We start from the raw sequence: 24,153 nt of genomic DNA, 5'->3' as shown, positions 1-24,153 counted from the left end.
CTGAAACAAATGAAAGCAATCCCCTTTTTTAAACATTTACCTAAAACTTAGTTGAAGCCAAAAACTGATAAAAAAAAATAATAAAGGATTATGTCTGAACCACATTAACTGCATTCTGCATCCTATAATGTGAAAATCAAATGTTGAAGCTCTCATGTAAAACTCACTATGTAGAACACATGGAGATGAAAAGAAGTAGATCTATTCTAGACCGCATAAACTGAAGTAAAAGTCTCTCAGCCAAAGTTTGAAATATTTTAACATAAGCTGAATGTATGGTTGTATTACTACAAAAAACATGTGACAAAACAAAATTAGTCCGCCTGAGCTGTGATACAGCGTCTGCTTGTTGTCACAGTAAACATCCGAAGGCTGCAGAACAGCTCCAGGGACTGAAATGAGAATACATTCAGGGAACTCTGGCCAACACTACTAATGATTTGAAAATGTTTTAATACAACAAAAGACAGACGTTCCAGTGGCTTCTGCTCTCTCCAGCACTTTAACCTGAATTGCCCAGAATCCTTTTATTCAGTTCAGCAGAGCAAGGAGGAAATCAGTTTTTTTCGGTGTGGGATAGGTGTTGTTGGTTGTGCACCTCTAGAAGACAGTGGAAAGTGGAAATGTGGACAGTCACTGCATCTGAGAGTGTGTGGTTTTGAACTGCTTGGGAAAGACTTTGAGTGTGCTCACACTAAGCCCTCCCCTTCTCCCTCCGTCTCTATCTTTCCCTCTCTTCCCTCCTCCCTCTCAGCAGCTGTTTTCCTGTCTTGGCTGGGAACTGGAGCCAAGCTGTTTTTCCCCTCATCCTTGCGTCACAAGCAGGAACTCACCGACTTACTGACATACACAAACACACACTCGTTTTGTTTTCCTCTGCCTTGTCCCACACTCATCTGGCCGTTGACTCTGTATTGATTTTGTTTTGGACTGCAGACTTAAGAGCAAGTATTCACACTCTTCTACTTGGCTTCTGTGATTGCGTATTCACATTGCTGTGTGAGAGCCGTCTGACTGCTCGGAGAAATGCTTTCATGGTAAGATGTCTTTCCGTCTCACAGGCCACTTCTCTCTCGACCTCTTGTTGTTTGTGCATCTTTCAGTCGTGACATTTTCTCCGGTTTCCCGTCTCTCCATTGGCAAGAATGTCGCTGAGCTCATCCCGTGCTGACAGTCTCCAAAAGTAATTTTCTTTTTCTTTTTGGCGGTGTGGCACATCATTCTCGTGGTATCTGCATGTCTCAGAAAAGTCTAGGAATGAATGAACTAAAGCCTCAAACCGTAGTATTTATTTCAATTTTGAGATGTCTCTCTAATGTTGTGCTTTCACGAGTATAAATTTGGCTTTTTAACTTGGCTTCTTTAATACCTGCATTATCTGCCATAAGTAGTTAAATTTCTTGTGTTTGGGTGTGTGTGTATAAAATTAAGAACTGTGTTCCATCTGGCCTCCCTGTCTTCCACAGCATGTCTGTAGCCACTCTCATGGGACTCTCAGTGTAGCGTTTCACACACGTGAGTGACTGAGAGGGGTGGGAGTGACATATATTTGAAGACTTTATGAGTTGTATATCAGTCTTGCTACACTCCTGATTGACCAAGTCAGCCAGACATAAGGCTGGAGGAGATGTTTAATTTGTATGCGTGTCTCTCCACAAAAATCTTGCATACTGCTGGACCCATCAGCCTAATTTTATTTTGTGTACCATTGTGACTATACACCCTAGGACCTCTCCTGGTTGCATTGATTCACAATGCAACATTTTTTCATGGCCAGTAACGATTGTTTAATTAAGGAGACCAATCACCAAAATTTGGAATCAATATACATTTGAAGTTAAAATGAAAAGGATGGGGGCCATACATAATCAAACACCTGCTTCAGTTCCGAATCTTGTACGTGACATTCACATGGGGGAATTTTTTGCATCTTCATTTTGAAATTGAGATATAATATCACTTGTATTTTGGAACTACATATTATTTTGCTTCATTGCACTATTCTAATAGCTAGACACTGGACACACAGGCTGCCCTGCACTCCTTGTCTGCCACCCACGCGATCCCAGTCACCGATCTTATGCCGTTTCCCCATTCTCAACTAAAGGCAAAATGGCACGTCCAGCTGTAACCAATCACAATCTGCCTTGGACCTCAAAAAAATCTCAAGTCCGGTTCAGCAGGTAATGCTGCCCCCACTGCATGAGATGAGTCCATCAAAATCTGAGTGATAGCCTGTTGATTCATTCTGCTGTGATGATGCAAGCGGAGACATGTTATCAACTTGCGTCATTCACCTGCAATGCTCATGTTTTGAAAATGCAGCCAAACAAACAGACATGCTTTTGCCTGAACTTCGAACATTGATAGTTTTGATACAGTCAGTCTTTGTTTGCAAAGGCTGTAAACCAACCAGCAGTGGATCTGTCTCATAATTAGATCGCCGTTGAATTGATGATGAAAGATCTAAGATGGGACAGGTCAAATGTGCTCTGAATGTGGATTTTCAAAGGCTGAAATAATAAAGATAGTTTGGAGAAGAAAAAAGCTGATAGCCGATAATCCATGTAAAATGGAGATGCACTCCACCACGTGATCTGGCAAAGTTCATCTAATAACAATAGTTAATACACGGTTCAGCTGCGCCTCTATTTTGGACATGCGTGCCAACACACAGGTTGTTGTTGCCCTCAGCTGGTTTTCCAACGCTGATGAGAGCGTGCGTGCATCTGAGTGGCTGATACTTCAAAGTCCCTGCATTACCAGTTTCCCCTTGTGTTTGCCCTAAAGCCATGTGTGTTTGGGCGAGGCTTGCTTGTATTAAGAGTGGCTGTGCATGTTTGATATGCCAACAATGCTCGTCACACTACCAGCGGTCTTCTTCATGTCACTGCCTCCCTTTGCTCAAGATAACTAGTTTTGCACTGTGGATTCTGGTCCAGTGGCTTCTTAAACAGTCCCAGCTCCTGCTTGTATCCCGACTCTCGTACGCTCAGAGCAGAAGCACATCACTGGGCTGATATTTAGATATCCTTTTCAAGAAGTGAAGGAGATGAGGCAGAGAGCCTCTTGGTTTCCACCCACTGTATTTGGTACTGGATAATCCTTTGCACTGAATTCAGCTTTCTTATCTGAAGTGGTCTGGTTAGACACATCTCATCACTTCTCTCCTGCCATCAGGGTTCCCTCCATCACCCGTCACTCACTTACCTTATCAGGGTATCTCTCATCATCTCGGTCCTTGTTCATGTTCCTCCTGTACTTGTCCCTGCCTGTCGGCTCCTTCGCATAAATGCTAACACTGACCTTCTTTACAGTCAGCTTTCATCCTGTCCTTCACTAACCTTTTTAACATTAAAGCACCCTTTTCCACATAACAAATGATTTACTGATGCTCATATTGATGGATTACCATGTGTACAAAGTTTTCAAAAGCCTGCTACTTCAGTGCTCCCTTTCACTTTGAACTGTCAGTATCCTGCCTGCTCATTGTTTATGTGAAGCCAGCAATATGCTGTCTTTTTAACCACATCATGACCTTGACTCCTGATCCCTGTCCCTCGCAGTCTTCTCCTCCGTAACTTAAAATGAAAAACTAGTGATTGCTGTGTTGTGGCTGTGTGAGCACACACGTACTTGAACTCTCCCACTTCCAACTGCTATATGTCTTGTGGGTATCATTGTTACCAATGTGCTGAGTTTTCCAGGAAGTAGTTAAATAACTGTAGGTTTACCTTTAGCCTTTTATTACAGGAAATTGCTTGTTCCCCTTTAACCAAGGACCTCTTCTTCATTGAAAAGGGAGTTCACAGTAAATTGGTTTCATAAACTTGGTGATACTTTTGATACAGTAGGTAGCATCTTCACATATTCAATCAGCCAATTTTGAGAACATTCTGAACTCAGCAGAATTAACTAAGGTCATTCCAGCATTTTCATCATCTGAGAAAGCCTTTGTTTTTCAGATTACCCCATTTTATGTATTTATTTTTTCCTGTCTGCTAGTGTTGTAGATGAAGGGCTATATTTTTTAGTTACATTTTGGTGTGTGCACAGGCGGGGCAGGCAGTATTGTTGGTCAAGCACCGGGATGAAGTTGATCACCATTCAGATTCCTTTTTGATATCAACAGATCCATGTGGATGGCATCAAATGTTTTGGGGGGTTTTTTTTGTTTTTTTTAAGCAACTTGGATGTGATCACTTCTCTACCTCTGTCTTGCTCTCCAAAATTGGTATTCCGAATGTATTTTTTCTTTTGTTTTTTGTTTGTTCTCTTGTTTTCCTTAAAGTCCAATTGTTTCTGTTAAAGTATAGTAAGTAGTTTTGTGTAGTTTTGGAGGATTTAATTTCATCAGTGAAATGATAATATACAGCTAGTGTTACCCAGTACATACCATGGTCACCAATATGACAGGCGTAATATTCATGTACAATAATGAGGGCTGTCAATCAATTTTAAATATTTAATCATGTGATTGTCCATGTTAAACTTGTAAATAATCGCCCTTTTTATCAGTTCTATATGTACCTTTTAAAAGGGATATTTTTCAGGTTTTTAATTCTCTTCTTAGCCTGGGAGTGGTTGCCCAGTTGAGCTTCCCCTGGTTTTAAACATCTTTGGTTTTTTGGCTGTTGTAAGAGCTTTGATTTCATGAGGAGCAAGCACTTGACACTTTTATGTTGTCATGCGGACCTTGTCTGCAGTACTTGTTGCACCATTGCAAACTGGCCCATGGATGCTTGGTTCATCTTCGACATTTTAGACTCATGTTAACCGCCGTCCAGCCAAACACAGGGCTGTTGCTGGGGTGTGTGGCTTTTGAATTTCGTCTCCTTCTACATACTCTACAGAAATAGCTGGCAGCACACTGCGCTGAAGTATTTGTGCTGTGAGAGAGAAAAAAAAATGATGATATGCTCTCTCTGTCTCAGCAGTGGAGGAACAATAAAACTTGTGCATGATATACATTTATATTTTAAGGTGTATTCACAACATCATATAGGTACAGTATTTTCCACCAGATATTTAGGATGTAGATATTTTCATCTGCTGAACGACTACATACGATACGGTTAAAAAGCTGGCATAAAATGACCAACTTAAACTTTGATGTTTATGTATGTATTGGAGATTCATTGGTTACTGTTGATCTGATTTACTTTTTGTCTCATCACATGTTCCCTCTGTGGCACATCTGATTTCCATGAATCAGTTCACTCTGGCTCGTCTCCGTATTGTTTGGTGTTTTCCTACTGAAGGTTAAACACTTGAAGTATTGCCAGCCAAACGTGTTCCCCTTTATTTTGTGTGAATAGCAAGGGCTTGTTTGTCATGTATATGACATACACAATCACAAGTGTCAACTGAGTGGACGATAGCCACGTCCTCATTAATTTTGCTGTTAGATAAATATTCCTCTCATTTGTAATGAAATTGCTTCATGGATCATGTCTGGCTATATAAATTAATTAATATGGAAATGCAGAGCTTGTCAGTTGTCATGGCTTGTGGTCATGAGATAGTGCTCTGCAAATGACTTTGCATGCCAGTGAGTGTGTATGTTGAGCCATGAGTCTTGTGTGTCGTTTTCTAAGCTGTTGCCCTTTTAGCACGTTGTCGTTGGTATCATTTGACCTCCACAATTCACAAAGCTTTTTTAAACAAACACTGTAAAACCATTGTTGTGTGAAAAAGCTTTGCTGCTCCTCTTTGTTATGAGAAGCCTTTTACTTGAAAATTTGAACAAGTTGTATTCCCAAAGTGTTAAGATTTGTATATTTTATCTTCTTTCAGTCCTTTGTATGTCTTCATCTGTTTCTGTGTCTGTTTGTGTGTGCGTGTATGTTTTCATGTGTGTTCATCTTATTCAAGCCTCCCTTGGTGGGTCAGGTCGCAATCATCGGACCGGGGGAGTTGGTGGACGGACAGACGGACGCTTGCTCGTCACCCTCACCCACTACAAAGCAGCTAACATTGAAAATTAGTATAGCGGCGCTGCGCCACCGTTCCATTGTCTGGGGAGAACCCTGCATTGGTGATGAAGGGATTGGCAAAGAAGAGGGATTGTACACTGCATTACTATATTCACAGGAACTCTGCAGCAAGTTTAAGCTAATCCTCCCCATGTCTGGGTCTCTCGTGTTGCCTAAATGGCACTCAGCCCTGAGTACTTTTGTTCAACATTGTAAGTGATTAGTAAGTGAGTAGCTACTGCAATGCCTATAGAAATGGGCAGTGTAGAAACAGTTTCTTGATTAATAGTTTATCAGCACTGCCTAGTTTAGACGGTTTGATCAGAGTTTAGTACGCCCCTCACTCGATCAGAGAGTGAGGCTGACGTAGGGGTGCGTCTGATGATGATGATGATGATGATAATATAAATACTGTCCAGAATATTCAGGTTATTCCAGAATAACCTCAAAGGTATTGCATGCTCCAAAAATATGCTTAACGTATAACATGTTATTATCCCCTTAACTTTGACAGCCCCAGTGCATTAAAAAAGTGGAACAAAAATCTGGAGTTGCTACCACAGGCCTAAAGTCCAGCAGATGAAGTGTTTTGTGTCATCTGTCAGACTGGGTGCAGGCAAAATGGAAAGATGTTTAACATCATCCATATGCATGTACTGCCACCATTGTTGTGATGCAAAGTAGGTTGAAAACCCACACATTCTTTTCAGATAACTGTCAGGGTGAGTGGCCAAAAAATTAAATAAAAACGATACCTCTGCACATAGAGAAACTCAAATTTTTGTCCACACTTGGGACTGGCAATTGAGGATAGGAAGTAGTTTGGGAGAGAAATGCTAGATGTAAAGAAGTTCATCCTTCATTTCTTCTTTCCTTTCATTTCCTCTCTTCTCCGCAGCTCTGGCTGCAAGTATTTGGTTTGCTGAATTTTATAGGCAAATAAGGACTGCAGCTAGTGACTACTTTTTATCATCAAAGTTATTTCTCATTCAATTCATAAATACTTCTAGAGAAAAAAATCCTTCAGTTTCCCAAAGGTTTTATTTAGATAACTAATTATTGCAGCTGTGAAAATGTGAAATATACCCTTCCTGGCCCCCATAGTTAAATTAACATTGTGAGTTACATTTGCAGTTACATCTTGTTGTCCTCAGTTTCTAACCAATATCAGTTTACCTCTATATACTGAAGTATTGTATGACAAGTAAATCCATCCGTGTGTTCTTTCAGCCGAGTCAAATGAATTGAGTACTTGTTGTTCAACAGCTTTAGACTATACATTAGATACATAATGTTTAATTTTGTTTGTGTTCCAGGAGTGTGGGTTCCCCCTGGTGAAAGACAGCAAGTGTGTCCAGCAGCACCCTTCCACCCAGGACCCACTGTGTTGCCATTGCGCCCATGAGGTAACGTCAGGCAATACAACCCCCTCATTACCACCCTTGGTCCATCCATTTCCCTCCCCTCTGTCCCTTCCTCCCTTTGACCCACCCAGCCATGGGCCAGAAGATCTCTGGCAGTATCAAATCAGTGGATGTGCGCGGAGAGCCCTCATATCGGCCAGTACGCCGTGAACTGAGGGGGCCAGATTTCTGTCGGCCCCCCAGGCTGGATTTACTGCTGGACATGCCATCAGCCAGCCCCGAGACCCAGCTCCGCCATGCCTGGAACCCAGATGACCGGTCGCTCAATGTCTTTGTTAAGGAGGACGACAAGCTGACGTTTCATCGACATCCAGTAGCACAAAGCACTGACTGTATCCGTGGTAAGGTAGGCTACACCAGGGGCCTCCACGTTTGGAGGATTCACTGGCCAGCCAGACAAAGAGGCACCCACGCTGTCGTAGGCGTGGCCACCGCTGAAGCATCTTTACACTCAGTGGGCTACACGGCCCTGGTGGGCTCGGACTCTGAGTCCTGGGGCTGGGACCTGGGTCGGAATAGGCTCTACCATGATGGAAAGAATCGGCCTGCTTCCACGTCAGCACCCACATACCCATGTTTCCTGGAGCCAGACGAGTCATTTGTGCTCCCAGACTCTCTGACAGTAATACTAGATATGGACGAAGGAACACTGAGCTTCATGGTAGACGGACAGTATCTGGGAGTAGCTTTTAGAGGGTTAAAAGGCAAGCGGCTCTATCCCATCGTCAGTGCTGTGTGGGGACACTGTGAAGTATCTATTCGCTACGTCAATGGACTTGATCGTAAGTAGCACATCATTGAAGCACACACGCACAACACGATTAGCCAGTCAGTAACTGTATAATATTTGACAATTAAGGGGATTATGTAATACATGCCAGCGTTTTCATGTTTCACCATTAAATTATTCTGCAATGCTTACTGTTGTTTGATGGTAGGCAGAATGATGGCAATATGATCTTTTGGTAAAGTTTTGAGTAAAGGGGGTAAAAGTGAACATGTCATCAGGGATGTCCAAAGGTAAACCCAGTGATATTGTGTGTTAATATCAGCTTAAGCAACCTGGATTTACTGTAATGCGCTTAGTCCACCTCAGCCTGCTAGTGTTGCAGCGCTGCTCTTCTACATTGCGAGCATTTTGTATGATATGCGGGTCAAAAAAATCCATAAAAAATACAGATTTGCTAAATCGTGCAAAAGCAGTGTACACAACACTCATCTAGGGGTCTCTTCCTCTTACGGCAAAGACTGGCACTTTCACAAGTTAAATTGTCAGCAGCAGCAGGTCAAATCAGCTGTTGCTAATTATTGTTAATTCCTTGATGGCAGGTCAAAATATAAATCTGGTTGGTGTGCAGTTTGTGTGATCTCTGCATGCCAGTGTCTGTACTCAGCCAGAGATTGTTAATGATTTAAATTAAGCATCACTTTGTAATACCACTGTACAACCACCAGTGTTTTCTGTAACCATGTGATATGTCCTCTCTCTAGCTGATTGTGTCCTGTCAAATTCTGGAGTTTCATTCTCCCAGTTAATGTTCATTGATTCATTATCATTCATCTAAGCTTTTCCACTTTGAATTGGCACTTTCACTATTTGGATCAAATAGGTGTAGCTCTTAATCTCACATCTTTATTTACACGGGCTGTCATTTCTATAACATTATGTATTAGCATTTCAGCCTAATCCCTATTTAAGATTAGCATACTCCCTCATTGTTATGACCTGACATGCAGCTTTTTAAGATATTTTCATGGACTGCTGAGTTTAACTCCTAACTCCTAATTCAGTTTGATTTGAATGCATATGCAATGAAGCTTCACTTCCTAACTTATAGCTGTGCATTTACTCAGTCTTCCTAACATGATGACTAATGCCTGTTTCAGTACTGCCGTTTGCATTTGCATCACTGTAATAACGTGCAGAGATGTTTTGTTTTATGTTTTTATGAAGACTTATATTTAGACCTGCTCGTCAAGGCAGTGAAGGCCCAGGGTGAGATTTGGAAGTCATGTGACAAAGCCCCGGGTAGGACCAGAGGGTAGAGAAGGAGGACAAGAAAGTGGAAACATGATTCTAGGAAAGACTTGCATCCAGCCAAGAGTTATGGGTTTTGGCCAGTTGTGTATGTGTTTTTGTATGACAAAGTGCAGTTGTTTTTGATGATTCAGTCATTTTAACAGCTTAACTCCCAAGCCTCTGGAGAAGGCAGTCATGCAGTGGTTAAAATGGTGGCAATTTAAAGATTTAAAAAGTACATCCTCATTCAGCACTGGTGTGTCTAATTCCAGATACATCAAACCTGGCCTTGGCTCTCCAGAAATGTGCAAGATTTAAGGTTTACAACAAGACTTAAGGTTTTACTTGCAGTTTCTTTTTTTTCTTTCAGAGTGTAGTGGATGGATATCCAGTGCACATTTCTGTCTGCATTGATCTATAAAAAGCCCATAATGAGAGGGACTGCTGCTTTGTTTACCAATAGCAAGCAGCTTAAACAGGCTCTCTCTGTACTATTTCTAGTCTTATTCCCTCTGTCGCTTTTTTCGGCACTTCTGACAGGCTTCCTCAAACTCACTGTTGTAATAATCTGTTTCAAGTTGCCATTGAGTGTGTGAGGGCTTGTCTGTCTTGATGTTTCTTTGTGCCCTGCTGCTCTTTTCTGTTAAATGTCATTGTTCCAACTAGTAGAGTCATCTCTATCCAGTCTGACTCTCAGCTTGTGTAACAGCCCTCAGTCCTCCCTCCCGTTCTAGCCTGAATGCTGTACAAAGACCCAAATCAAGCTGGAGGCGTTGCCAACAGTGTGAGGCACGGACACCATGTCCGTGGCTGCAAGCCATGTGTGTGTATGTGTGCTGGCGGGCAGCAGCCAGTAGAGGAGCATTCCTGGAAGATGTCCCAGTGTGCCTCTGAGCTCAGTGTCTGGTCTTGCATAGTGAGAAATGTTGGGTTAAGTGTGTGTCTGTCTGTCTTTGTGTCTGTGTCTCTCTCTCCCTCTGTGTGTGTGTGTGTGTGTGTGTGTGTGTGTGTGTGTGTGTGTGTGTGTGTGTGTGTGTGTGTGTGTGTGTGTGTGTGTGTGTGTGTGTGTGTGTCTATGTCTCTCTCCCTCTGTGTGTGTGTCTGTGTGTCTATGTCTCTCTCCCTCTGTGTGTGTGTGTGTCTATGTCTCTCTCTCCCTGTGTGTGTGTGTGTGTGTGTGTTAAACAACACAAATGCACAGGATGTAGAGTGGCCCATATTGATGCCTATGAAAACTTGATACAGTACAAAATCTGCCTTGCATTTGGAAGGTCACCATTGTTGCCTGTGGTTTTAATGTAAAATCTGGTTACTGAAACATTAATATTTAGGAGCCATCTGCATTTGTCAAGTGTTGTTTCAGGTGTCGTTTTCAGTAGGTAAAATTCTTATTAAACAATATATTTTGTATTAACACAATAAAATATATTTAGCTTTGGTGGGCGGATGGAGCAAACCTTTTAAAACAGTAACAGATTCAACGCTGAACTCTTTAGTTGTCTGCTATATTTAGATTCATCGATAAGTCAATGTTCGGTTGTGTGGATTCGGTGACGTTTCATACAAAATGGTAGGGAGCTGCTGTGTGACCACTATTAACCCATTTCTTTAAACCCACCTTATTTTGCTCTGGACATGTAGCAAATATAAAACAAGAAAAATGGCTACATATTTTCCTCAGGAGTTGGCCCGAATAAAGGAATGCTAAAATGTCAGGGTATATTGGGTTTACTTGGTTATTCAACGGGTAGTTGGACAGAGAACTCCAGTTGAATGCCCATGTCACCCCTTTGTACAGAATGTGATGTGAGTTGTTTGGTTAAAGGCCAAAACTCTACCAATTTCTAGGCACATGCTAAAGGGCAGTATTTTTACAGTGCTCTTTTTCTTTCTGTCTCTCTCTCTCCAACTTTCAATGAAACTAAAGTAAAATCATGTTATCATTATTGATTGCTATCAAACGCACATATGGCTGGTAGTAGCAGTGCTGCAGCAGCAAAGCTGTATGTGTGGACAGACACACTTCTGAGCAACAGCAGTCGAGCAACACGGCAGTCATCCATCATCCATGTACTGCACATGCTTGATGTGTCTCAGCTGTCAAGCGCCACTAGAAATGCTACAAACTGCTGCGTCATACCCAGCTGGACTAAGCCTTCTTATAATACCTTGCATGCACTTTAATCATGAGCACTTCCCACTCCTGCTTTAAAGTAGAGCTGAAATGAAACATTTTAGACAATATCCACAGTTTTATATTCTGCACCTTTTCAGCAGTATTTGCCAAAAAATCAATTTCTTCATATGTGTATATCAATTTGGATCAAAATCCAGTCTTCTTACTGTTTAACAACATGTCACATGTTACTTACATGATTGGTAACTGGCAGATTTTGCACTTGGAAAAATGTAAGAATTTAAGATTCCCAGTCATCCAGGTGCTGTATCGTAGGCACCTGGCCATGTTTCTGTTTCACCTCTCATCAAATGGGCTTCTTCAGTTCCTTCTAACCGGAGGGGAGTTACAGGCTTTTATACTCTGTGTGGGAGTGAATGCAAGATGTATGTAGACCACTGGGCTGAGACTGTGCCAATAAAGACAGGGTGAACTAAATGGAACAGAAGCATGTCAGGGGAGAGCTTTAAACCTGTGACTCCCAAAATTGACCTTTGACAAAACCTCTAAACGATCCAGAGGAGACACAGGAACAAAAGTGTTGCTGCTTTATTCCGCCTTCTCCTCTCTGTCGCAGAATATCTGAGAAACTCAGGAGGATCATCAATATATCATATCCCAAATCAATTCAAACCTAGCAACACGCTGAAACAGAAATTTGTCCACCCTAAAGACAAAACACCCAGGCATAAACGGAGTAATGTAGTTTATGCTGTTCAATGCAGTCAGGAATGTACAGATTTGTGCATTCGGGAGAGAAAACAACCGCTCCATAAACGAATGGCACACACAGGAGGGCCAACTCCTCAGGTCAAGACTGTTCAGCAGCTTCAGCAGTGAGCCCCAGATTTCCCTATCCCTGGCCATGTCGGCTAACTCTGACTGGGGAATCCCCAGGCGCTCCCAGGCCAGAGAGGAGATGTAACCCCACCACCTGGTCTTGGGTCTACCTCTCGGTCTCCTCGCAGTTGGACGTGCCAGAACACCTCCGTAGGAAGGCGCCCTGGTGGCATCCTCATCAGATGCCTGAACCACCTCAACCGGCTCCTTTCCACGCAAAGGAGCAGCGGCTCTACTCCGAGTCTCTCCTGGTTGGCTGAGCTTCTTACCCAATCTCTAAGCGTGAAGCGCATGCAACACTGCACCTGCTGCTTCGACTCTCCGGTCAGTCTCACGCCCCATCATCCCCTCGCTCGTGAACAAAACCCTGAGGTGCTTGAACTCCTTCACTTGGGGCAAGGACTCATTCCCCACCCGGAGTAGGCAATCCACCGGTTTCCTACTGAGAATCATGGCCTCAGATTTAGAGGTGCTGATCCTCATCCCTGCCGCTTCGCACTTAGCTGCGAACCAGTCCAGTGAGTGTTGTAGATCTAAAGCCGATGGTGCCATCAAGACCACATCATCTGCAAAAAGCAGTGATGCAATCTTCAGGTCACCAACCTGTAACCCCTCCACATCACGCCAGACTTTTTAAAGAACAGGTTAAAATCACAGGTTAAAATTGGTAATTAAGGAAAAAAATTAATCAGGATTGCGCATCAAAACTGAAACATCTCTAGTCAGCATTTGCAAGGTCCAGCTTTAGACCGTACACATTTTTCAGTGAAAGTCCAAAGGACCCGCTTTTCATCTGTATTTTATGAACTATTGACAACTCAGACAGGAGGGACTATTCACAATATACAGATTGAGAAGAGGGTGCTCTGTTCACTGTTCACAGAGCTTGTTTGTTTCCTGTAGAATTGTTATGCAGATGTTGCATTGATAGTGATTCTCAGGAGCATTTTTTTTTTTTTTTACCATACTAATGAAGGTGGGAGACTGAAAACATTTTACCAATGGTTATAACTAATGATGCTAACTTATGAACCTGAAGTCACATCTATCATTCGTTATTACTTTTCCTTTTGCTATGATTATAGAAATCAGACATGAATGATCAATGAAGCAACATAACCGTCTCTATACTCAGTCATGTCTGACTACTACATAGAGTTTTGACATGCCAGCTGTTTTGACAGATTGCACATGAGGGATCAGTGTATGATAACCGCTTTAAGTCGCATTTTTGTGTTGTCACAGAGAAGAGTGGAAGCATCAATATATATGCTTGGAAATGGCAGTGCTCCCCTATTCCCAGATCATGCTTTTGTGCATTCTCTTATAGCAACTCAAAGAGGATTCGCTCTTTGTTCACTTTCTGGGTTCTTGGTCTTTTGCTTGTCTTGTAGTCTATTCACGTTCATTTTTTTCCCTCCTTCTCCCTCCTGCTTACACTCTTTATTCTTCATCGCTTACTCCCTGGGAAGCGTGAAGAGATAAGTATCCTTATACTTTTCTCTCCCGGCTGTATGTCTCCCAGATTTTAGTGAAGACTGTAGTCCTTTGACCCTATGTTACAGAGACCGTGGAAAACCAACCCTGCTGAGTTGACTTGCTAACGTTTCTAAATCATAAACAGAGGGGTGTCTGAGTGTGGCTGTCCTCCTCCGTCTATTCCTGGAAAGCTTTTGGTTTATCTCCACCACAGCAAGTCTCAAGACACCACAGTGGCCAGGGTAGCCTAATGGCCACACAGTAGCCCCATTCACACTGCGTTTGGATACGGGGATCCTGCGCCAATTCTCTGCACTCTCCTCTGTGTGAATGTCTCAAAGGCAGCGAGGGGTGAAATTTTGCTCTGGAGCTGATATGCCTCTCGAGGTATCAGACTCCCTCCCTGCGAGTGACAGTCAGACAGAATCCGGTTTACTTACAGCAGTTATTTAATTACGTAATAGTGGCAACCCTTGCCATGAATACCAGCTTGTGACTGTGAAAAACGTAACTCTGTCACTTTCCAGGATGTTTGGTGGGTCAGGATTTCAATCACAACATATTATAACAGCATTCATATGATTTATAAACTGTCAGCAGGTTTATATTGACAAGAGGACACTGGTGAAATGGCTTGAAAACACACAGATGTCGTCATCATCATGACGTGTACCGCCACGCCTCTTTGGGAGCCACAGCGCTGGCTTTCTGCGTGAATTACAGTGTTTCGCCTTAATGCCAGCACTGCTTCACTCTGTGTGAATGACCCACAGCAGAGAATTGGCGAACTACCACTGCTGCGATAATGCGGCTTCTCTGTGTGAAAGGGCCTACTGATTCAAACTCATTTACACCTTAACGAGACAGACCAGAGTAGAGGAAGCACTTTGCACACACCACTGACATGCTTTCCCTCCCCTTTTGCAAATGAACCTTACTTGACTTCGGCTCTCATTGTGTTTCATCCCCTCCCTCCAGCTCTCTTTTCTGTTCTTCCTTTTTAGTCCTCCACATCCATTTCAACACTAATCCTTCCTTTCAGAGTTTACACGCCCAACTGTGGTGGCAGGTTGCTGTGGAAACGATTGAACTGACTTGTTTGTGGGTGGTTAATAGTTGACCAGGCAGCTTGCGCACTAGCTTGTTGGCCAAGGGCTTACCCTTTGCAAATGGGATGTCTTCCTTCTGCCTGTCTGCAGTTCAGTACTGTTGGCAATATTCACAGCACAGATGCAAGCTGCAAGATGAGCTTAGACCTTGCATAAATTGAGGTTGAACCTGTGCACTCCGTGGCAGAATTTCCTTGGAATAAGTCAGCCAGTCTGTGTTGTTATGGCTCTTGGTAAACATGGTTGATCATATTTGTTCTGTATTGGTGGCTAAAATCTAACACTTTGATTGGACTCTGCAGGCATGTGCTACAGAACACACCCAGGATATGTTTCCGTTATCTGGCTTCAGTTACCCTAACAATCGCAGTCTCGCTTACCGTTCACTCGAAACTGTTTGTCGACTCAGTTAGTGTTCCAGACTTCCGTAATTTAAGAACTGAAGTCTTCAAAAGCTAAGTATTATATTATTATTGCACTTTCAGGTTCATACTTCTATTTACTCTTTGTTTTTTACTGTATACCTGTTTCAAAGTTTAAAAAAAAAAAATTACCTTCTATTGACCTTCTGTCTGAAATGGTCCATTCTAGTTCATGTTGTCTCATTAAGGCCCCTCCTGAAAATTCCAGTCTGATCTCATTGGTCTGCCTGAGGAGGCAAAGACCAGTGTCTCTGCATCAGCTCTGCTGCTGGTTTTCCAACCACAGCCTTGCTGGCGGCATTGCTGAGGGTGCAAACAGTGTAGTTATGACATTACAACCTTACGTTCCTATCCTGACAGTTGTTTGAAGGCACAGTTTGTGAATACAGGAAGTTCCCATTTCTCCATGGATTGTGCATTTTGGTTAGACAGTATTTATATAGCATGTAGAACTGCTCTGTAATACCAATGGTAAAGGTTGCCAGACTGTTGTCTATGTGCTTTCACTGTCCACCATCCCATCAGGAAGGTTGAGGTGATTGAAAATGTATTTAATTTTGGGAAACAAGATTAAAACTGTGGTGAAACCGTGAATTTACGTTTTCAAATTGAAAGATTTAAGGTTTGTAAATTTAGTGATGCTCAATAATGTATAATGCATAATAAATGCTATTTCTAATTTCAGTCAGAAAAATAAGCACTTACCAACTGGTTGAACCAAAGCCAAGTCATCTCTCAACAGAGAGGTTTGTCGTCATTAGTGCTGGTGTGTTTTGTGTACACACACATACACAACGTGTTACAGTGCTCATCTTTATAATCATTTTCTGTTTAGCCTCTATTTTCTGAGCAGCAGGAGGAGCAAATTGACAGCAGTCCATGCTACTGTCTGGTACTCGCTAGCTCGGCGGTGCGAAGTAATAGGAAGTCAGATAACGTCAGTGGCAGGAATCACCAGTTCACTGAGCAATTGGTTTCCGCTCTGAGTGCGCAATTCAATTTGGACACCTGCGTTTCCAATTAGGCATAGAGCGACGGTTTGCTCTATTGCGTCCGTCCTGCTGCTGACCTCACTGTTCTGCTCCAAATTTCTGTTTTATCTCATGCATCATTGATCTAATTCTGTCTTACCATAAATATATTCTTCTCCTTCTCCTCCTCCTTCACCTTCTGACCTGTTGGTGGAAGGGAGGCAGAGATGTGTCTGCACCTTTAGGGCCGCATACAAAAGACACATACACCCGTCATCTTAAAAGTGGGTCAGACAGTTCCAACTCTTTTTATGCTAATCTAGTAGATAAGCATGGCTCAGAGTCTGCACACTTGTCCGTTAACTGGGTGCATTTCTTGTAATAAGGGTAGGACTGGAAGAAAGGAGGTGGAGTTAAATTGAATTTGGGACAGGTGCCAAAACAATGGTCTATCTTACCCCTTATTTTAAAGTAGGACATAACTTGGTCATATTGTCTCATGTTGCACTGATATATATATACTATGCACACATAACCACACAAAGTCATTGGGCTGTGGGCGCGAGATTGGAGGAAACTGGGGGGAACTATCAACAGTTGCATATTGGCCGTCTCACTTCAGTGAGGACAGACTAACTGACGCGCCAATGTCCCGGAATGTACCTCCCCTTCCTCCACTTTGTTCTCAATTAAGTGTTAGATAGGTGTGTGCCTGCCAGCCTGCCAGTCCTCTGTAGTCCGATGGTGCATCAGGTGCTCAGTCATCCTAAACCACATTTTCCCACACTTCATCTCCTCTTTACTGTGCTATAAATCTGTCAGAAACGAGTCTCTGGCCATTACAGAAGAATTGAGTGCTTTAGAGGAAAGGCAGAGTGCAGAGATAGACATCTACATGGTGGGTATTAGGATGGGGTAAAGATGAAGGAGCATAGAGCTCCACTGTTCGCCTCTTCGTGACAGAATGGCTTCAAGGTAATTAGCCATCAGTTGATTATCAAACAAGCCTGTTTATTTATCAAAAGTCTTTTAGGGTTTCCTTCATATGAATAATGAATTATTATCTAATTTATAAAGTATAATAGCCATATGTCAGATCGTTTCTTAACCATATGCTCTCAATTAAATCAGGCTACTCTATAACAGCTTTTTAATCAAAACCTAAACCACTTAGCAGTGCTGTTAGTCAGTTTTACCAGTTGACGGACACTGTGCACTTCCTGTCTGCGCTCATCACCACTGTCTGACAGGACCATTTGTCACCCCAGGCAACCCTTGCCATGGAGACCAGCTTGTGACAGCAGGGATTGGCTGGTTTTCAGTGAGTAGCATGATCACGTCATCACCTCCCTCAGGAGAGCACTGTCGGTGAGCAATGAGGCTCACTGTGATCATGATCACATTAATCATGTTACCGCAAGCAGTCATGTTTTACTTTGACTTCTAATGAAAGTGTTACACTTGGAAGTGGTAATTCACTTTTTTTCTCTGTGTTGATACAGGCAGGTTCAGAAAAAGAGGTATGATACTAAGGTAGAAAAAAGGAATTAGATAAGTTTAATCTGGATGAAATAGACCAACTGTAAATATGCTCCTAACGGCCTGCCAAATGGAAGCAAATAAAAGTACTTTTCTAGAGAAGACGAACACATGGCACAATTGGTCTCTGTCAAGAGTAAAATCTTTGCACATGGCACTGTTTTACCAATACATTTTAGTCCAACACAAATGATCTTCCTCTGAATGGAACTCTGTGGAAGGTGTAGGTGTCAGGTGTCTTCTTGTTTTTCGATCTTCTATAAGGCCACTTGCCTGTTTTTGTCAAAGCCGTCCATACTGTGTTATCAGTTATATATAAACTGTAATATTTGGTTGCAGAAATACAACAGTATATTTGTAACATGAAAATCTATACACATACAGTGCATTAACACATGGTGCGTATGTGACTATACACTCCCAATGCAGTGACATCACACAGTAGTGGTGTGAGGAGCTTGTTACTATGGAAACTACCTATATGCGGAGGCTGTGCTGGTTAAGGTAGACTGATTGATGGGTGCCGTTGGGCCCAATAGAAAGTTAATCTAAAACGGGGGTCCCGGCGGTCACAAGGTGCAGGATAAAAGGAGACATGATTGTACCAGTTGTAGTTGATGATCTTGTAAGATGGTGTGCTAAAGCATTGGCTTGCCTGTACTGACGGATGGTAATGAGATGTTGGAGGGATGCTATTGTCTTGCCAAGTGTTTTTCTAGGTGCTGTGCAGAATTATCAGTTGTACTACCTCATTGCACACATCACTGCACATCGTCTATATTCAGTTAATTCAACATGTCTTTTCTGATTCAGGCACATTGGTGTGGCTACAAATGAATCCACACTCTGCCACTTGTCCCTGAGGTGCTCATACAAAAGGCTTTTCATTAAGCACATGGCAGTCAAATAAATTCAGATAGCTGTACTCCATTTCTATACAGTCTGTCAGCTGCTGTTCAGTAGTGGATTTCATTATTTCCCCTCACTGCCACTTCAAAGGTCACTAACCAGACTGCAGCAGAGGAATTCACTGAGATGTTCTTGCGAAAGTTCACGTCAGATGCGGATAACCACACAAAGCAAAGTTTGGTTTTTTTCTTCACCATTAAAAGTTTATCATTGATTCCAACAGAGACATTAAGTGAGGATTTGTGCTGATCTGCTTTTAATTAAGACCTTAATGTAAGGCGAGTCAATGTTTATGTGATTCTGGTCTAATCCTCGATTCAGACAGTTCTCTAGCCGTGTGTGTTTTTGTTCATCATCCAGTTGTCATGTAGCCACCAGGCAGCACTTCATGCCCAAAGGAATGCCTGAGGTGTTTGGACCCACTTGACCTGCTCCGGTTCCACGAACAGACTGCAGACTTGACGTGACATATGTGCTTATTTGCACTCTAACGGACTATGGAGGGAAGTGTCTGTGTGTCCATCCGGTGTCCTCCTGTTAATCTAAACATGTACCCGCTAACTGTTTATAATCATATGGATGCACTTATAATGTTTTGTGATTGAGATCCTGACCCACCAAACCTCCTGGAAAGTGACAAAGTTACCCTTTTTGCTCTAAATGACATAATTACATAATCGCCACCATTGAACACAATAGTGGAAGGAGACAAACACATGGTGAGTTAAAGTTTTTCGCCAGGGACAGAAGCTGTATTTTCGGCAGAAATGTGACGAGTCAGTAGGACAGACAGTAGAAGAGACACTTCCCCACATGAAGCTGAAGTATTTTTTTTCTTCACTTGTTGCCAAAGACAAGACCAGTTAACTACGTGACTGTTTGGTCCTGTAACATTGCTTTGTGGGACATTTCTCTTTATTTTTTTGAGTGAGGGATCTTTTAGTTATCACATTGTATTGTGATCAGACTGACACGCCCCCACTCTGTGCCGCCGGCTTGTCCATTCACATAGACACCAGTTAGAGACCAGAGGCTGCAGTGAAACTTAGGCCCTCGCTACATCTGAAACTTTGAGTGTGGGGATCCCGCGCCAATTCTCCACATCTTCCTGTGTGTCAAAGGGAAGTGTGAATTTGGCTAATGACGTGTTCACCTGGCAGTGGTTGGTTGACCAGAGAGAGTAGGTGGTTTGCATGCGACAGAACAGTTTTTATTTCGTTGTCTCTGCTAGTGTTGGGGCTAAACAGTTCACATCACTGTTAACGGTCATGGGCAAAGAAACAAAGACCAGACAGATAACGTTGGACAATGAAAAAGGTGCAAATCATTTTCATTCAGTGGTGTTATGGAGGCGCGGCAAAACAGCGAGGTCCAAAAATCACCTGTAATTGCCATTTCTGGACGTCTTCCAGATCACCACTTTAAATAACCATAACATCAAGGCTACAAGCACATATAGCTGTGATTGCTGTATTTGAATATCCTTGAAAACACTGAGTTCTCCACAGGTACTCCAGCTGCCTCCCACAATCCAAAGACATGCAAAAAAAAGTTGGGTTACTCTTAATTCTCAATAGGTGTGACTGTGAGCGTCAATTTTGAGCGTTTGTCCCTATATGTCAGCCCTGTGATGAACTGGCAACTTATCCAGGGTATACCCCGCTGTCGCCCAGTGTCAGCTGGGATCGCCCCAACCCCCACAGTGACCCTGAAAGGGATAAGCTGTTTCGGATGGGTGGATGCAAGCAGTCATGTAGACCATGTAGGTCAAGCTAGTTCAGGGAAACTCCAACAAACTTCATAGACTTTAGCCTGGCAACTAATGCATGTGCTGTTTTTGTTTGCAAGTAATGCCCCTTTCCCGTGTCCTTCACACAGTGTGTAAGTGGACTCGGAACAGCAGGAATTCTGCCCAGCCAGATGGTGCTTCCAGGTGGAGCAGCTTGACATCCGTAAAGAGACAGCAGTTCTGAGTCTGTCTCTGTCTGACATACACAGACATCACTTGCTTCCAAAATTGGAGGGAGGAAGTTTCCATGTTTAACTGGCATATATTTACTAAAAAAAAATATTTAAGTTGCTGCTTCTCTCTCTCTGTCTGTTACTACCACGCATCCAGGGTCTTAATCTAGTTCAACAGCATTTAAGCCGAATTCATGGACAGTCGGTATGCGAGCTGAGAGCGTCAGAGCAACCAACCGCCCTGAGTCACGCTGCTCTGCCTCACACTGTTCAGCACCACACTGCCCTGAACACCTATGACCCTGTACTTCAATCACAGCTAGTTGTGTGGTGGTTTTCAAGTTTTCAGCCTGCAGTGCTGCTGCTCTTGTATTGCTCTTGAAGCTAAAAGCAGTTTATGTTTATTTAATATTAGTTCATTATAAGATTCCTTGTGATGTGGACTCTCTACAGTGTTTAAGACGACATTTCAAGTGTTATTGAATCCAAGTAACAGACATCAGGGTCAGACACACTCCTGGGGAGAGTTCATAAAGTAACTGCTTCCACTGCTTTGTAATGTTACACTTTGTTTGTGGGCAGTTTGTACGATGTTTAGTTTGATTAAAGATCTTGATTATGAAATGGTTCTGGCAACTGCAGATTGAGTTTCAGACAGATAATGAATTCAGTAATGTTCAAACATGCTGAGAGACCCACCTTCTGCCTATAATGCTGCCTTAATAATTAACTACGAAATTAATCAGAAAATGTATCCATTGTTTCACAGAGAGATTTGGAGGCGAGTGTCCTCAGGCTCATAATTGTTATGAAAAGCCTTGAACTGCAAAATAATTTTAAAATCAGGAAACACTTCCTTTCTCATAGCTTTAATGTTTAATTCGCTGTTGTTTACCAGCAGTGATGCCACCCTCTCATACACCAGGTGCCATAAATGTCCTGTCATCTCTGTATGAAGGAACACTAACGATAAGATAAGTATGTCAGAATGATTGAAACAAGATGAAGCCAATAATGTCACACATTCCATGTCTGAGAAGGACTTTCTAGGAGGGGGGAACAGCAATGTACCACAACATTTGGACAGGGTCAGCTCTATACATCAACTTGAAGAGTAAACAAACTGAATCAGACACACACGCAGCTTGTGCTCTCTGTTTGGACACTGACCATGTCTCTTGTCTCCCTTGACCCTCGCAGCGGAGCCCCTCCCCCTGATGGACCTGTGCAGACGAGTAGCTCGACTGGCTCTGGGTCGAGAGCGCATCCACCACATCGACACACTCCCGCTGCCGCAGACTCTCAAGAACTACCTCCAGTACCAGTGACCGTGTACACACAAACGGATGGGATTAACTGACGCCCCCTTGTTCTTATGGTGACCAGCCTCCAAACAGAACTTAATGCTAACCATCAGACATGTGCTGAGGATGCAGATGATGACGTCAACTGCGAGCAGGTGGTGAAGACGCCGCTGCAAGGGGGGTATTGTTTACACCAGTTGGGGCTTTTCCATTTTGGGTGTTTTTATCTTTTGGTTTTTAGCCTTTTTTGTTTTTAGTTTTTTGTTGCCGTTCGCCGTCTTTCCCCCGGACAGATGGCTGTAGGAGCTGATGAATGAAATAAATACGAGATTAAAAGAGAGAATTGCAATCCAGTGTCCTGCTAATCACATGTATAAAAGTCAAAACGACACGTCCTCAGTTTGAAAGGCCTTATACGTTGTGGTGTTGGGGGCGACAGTTTAAACACCGCCCCCACCCCCCCAGACATCTGTTCTGCACAGACTGTGAGGAAGCCTCCTCGGAAACATGTTGGTATTTATATTTATATTCCCAACAACACAGCCGGCTCTGTGGAGATGCAACCATCCCTCCAAGCCACAGGAGATGAGGCAGAAGAGGAGGGGGAGAGGGCGGGCGGGGGGGAGAGAGAGAGAGTCTACGCGCACAGTTCTGTTTTTGCTTGTGTGTAAGCAGTGCAGCATACATGGACTATATGTATACAGTGTGTGTGTGTTTGTGTGTCAGGAGTGTGCAGAAAACAAAGCCCTAACTGTCTGTAGTAAGAACACAACTCACTGACAAGCAGTCAGTTACCACCTACAGGCAAATAAACACAGCAGCTCCAGTCTCTCTCTCTCTCTGTCTCTCTCTCTCTCTCTGTGTGTGTCTTTCTCTCGCCTGTCTCTCCGTCACTTGTTCGCAGTGTAATTCCAGCCTCCGTACGGCTGACTGAGATTGATCTGGAGGTGAAGCTGTTTCTTTCACTGCTAATGAGTCTGCTCTGTGACAGCACATGCACACGTCAATAAATGCAAGCACATGACAGTTCTGTCATATCAGAAGCTCCTCCCCTCCCCAAGAAAGTTTTAAATGCTGCTTTTTCTATCTTTTTCTTCCACCGTCTTACCGTCATAGGGGTTTTTATCCCAGACTTCCTTTTGAAAATTATGGTCTTAAGAGATTTTTTTAATATCTTTTTTTTTTTCCTGCTATGGATTTTGAGATTTTGTCTGTGGGACTCGCTGGTATAGGTGGAAGAATGTGCTGCCATGAGAATCTTTTAAATGTGAATAAAAATAAACTCTGTTAAACTTGGCTCGCTTCCCGTCCTCTCTGGGTATCATACATTTCATCATACATTTCATCATACATTTTATCATACAGATGATCTGATCCATAGTTTTCCATCTTAATTGACCGTACGCTTAAAAACCTGCCCCTGAGCAGTCGGTCCAGTAACGGCAAAGCAATAGTAACAAGGTGACAGCAGGCTTGTGAAGCCTCTGATTTCTCCATGTGTTTGACCAGTGGTGCATAGAGCTCTAGGAATAGCAACAGTACCTGAAGAGTTTGGAAAAAAACAAACACGAGCAACATTGAGCAGATTCAACTACTAGGCGGGAACGTTAGCAATTAACTACATCCTACTGACACTTGCAGGCATGTGGTTTTTACCAAAGCAAGTGACATGTCATGGACAATTTTTATGTAAGGTTACATGTAGCGCTGCAGCAATATCCTCTTTTCAAGGTCAAGTGCTAACGTAAGTAGACAAATCTGCGACACAATACGTAGATGACTTTGAGGTAACATCAACACTGTTGTTTTTGATGTTGGTTCCTTTCTTTTAATGTTAAGAACTAAAATTCCATCCATTTCTTACAAATTGCCATTTTAATGGTGTGAACTTTTCAGTTTTTTTGTTTTTTTTTAAACAGTGATGATGTGAGTTGCATAAAGTACAAAGGTTTACTGTGACAGAAAATCCTCTGCTGCTGTCAAAGCTCCAGATGCTGGTTTTGCTGTCGAGTTGAGACGAGCT

General features: G+C 42.8%; 1 protein-coding gene across 3 annotated transcripts in view; it reads left to right on the top strand.

Annotated features, from left to right (window-relative positions):
- LOC119005245 (SPRY domain-containing SOCS box protein 4-like) overlaps positions 1 to 23,426 on the top strand; it is a 46,591-nt gene extending 23,165 nt beyond the window's left edge. For 2 of the 3 annotated variants that reach the window (XM_037072817.1, XM_037072818.1), the window contains 2 exons: positions 7,292 to 8,181; positions 22,027 to 23,426. In XM_037072817.1, coding sequence (XP_036928712.1) covers positions 7,473 to 8,181; positions 22,027 to 22,154 — 837 coding nt within the window. In that variant the 5' untranslated portion in view covers positions 7,292 to 7,472 and the 3' untranslated portion in view covers positions 22,155 to 23,426. Of the gene's footprint in view, positions 1 to 964; positions 1,038 to 7,291; positions 8,182 to 22,026 lie in introns of those variants that run through there. The other variant, XM_037072819.1, reaches the window with a different exon arrangement.
- The last annotated feature ends 727 nt before the right edge of the window (positions 23,427 to 24,153 follow it).

Source organism: Acanthopagrus latus, chromosome 2 (genome assembly GCF_904848185.1).
Source record: "Acanthopagrus latus isolate v.2019 chromosome 2, fAcaLat1.1, whole genome shotgun sequence".
NCBI classification, from domain to species: Eukaryota; Metazoa; Chordata; class Actinopteri; order Spariformes; family Sparidae; genus Acanthopagrus; species Acanthopagrus latus.
This window is presented reverse-complemented; position numbering and strand designations above follow the sequence as displayed.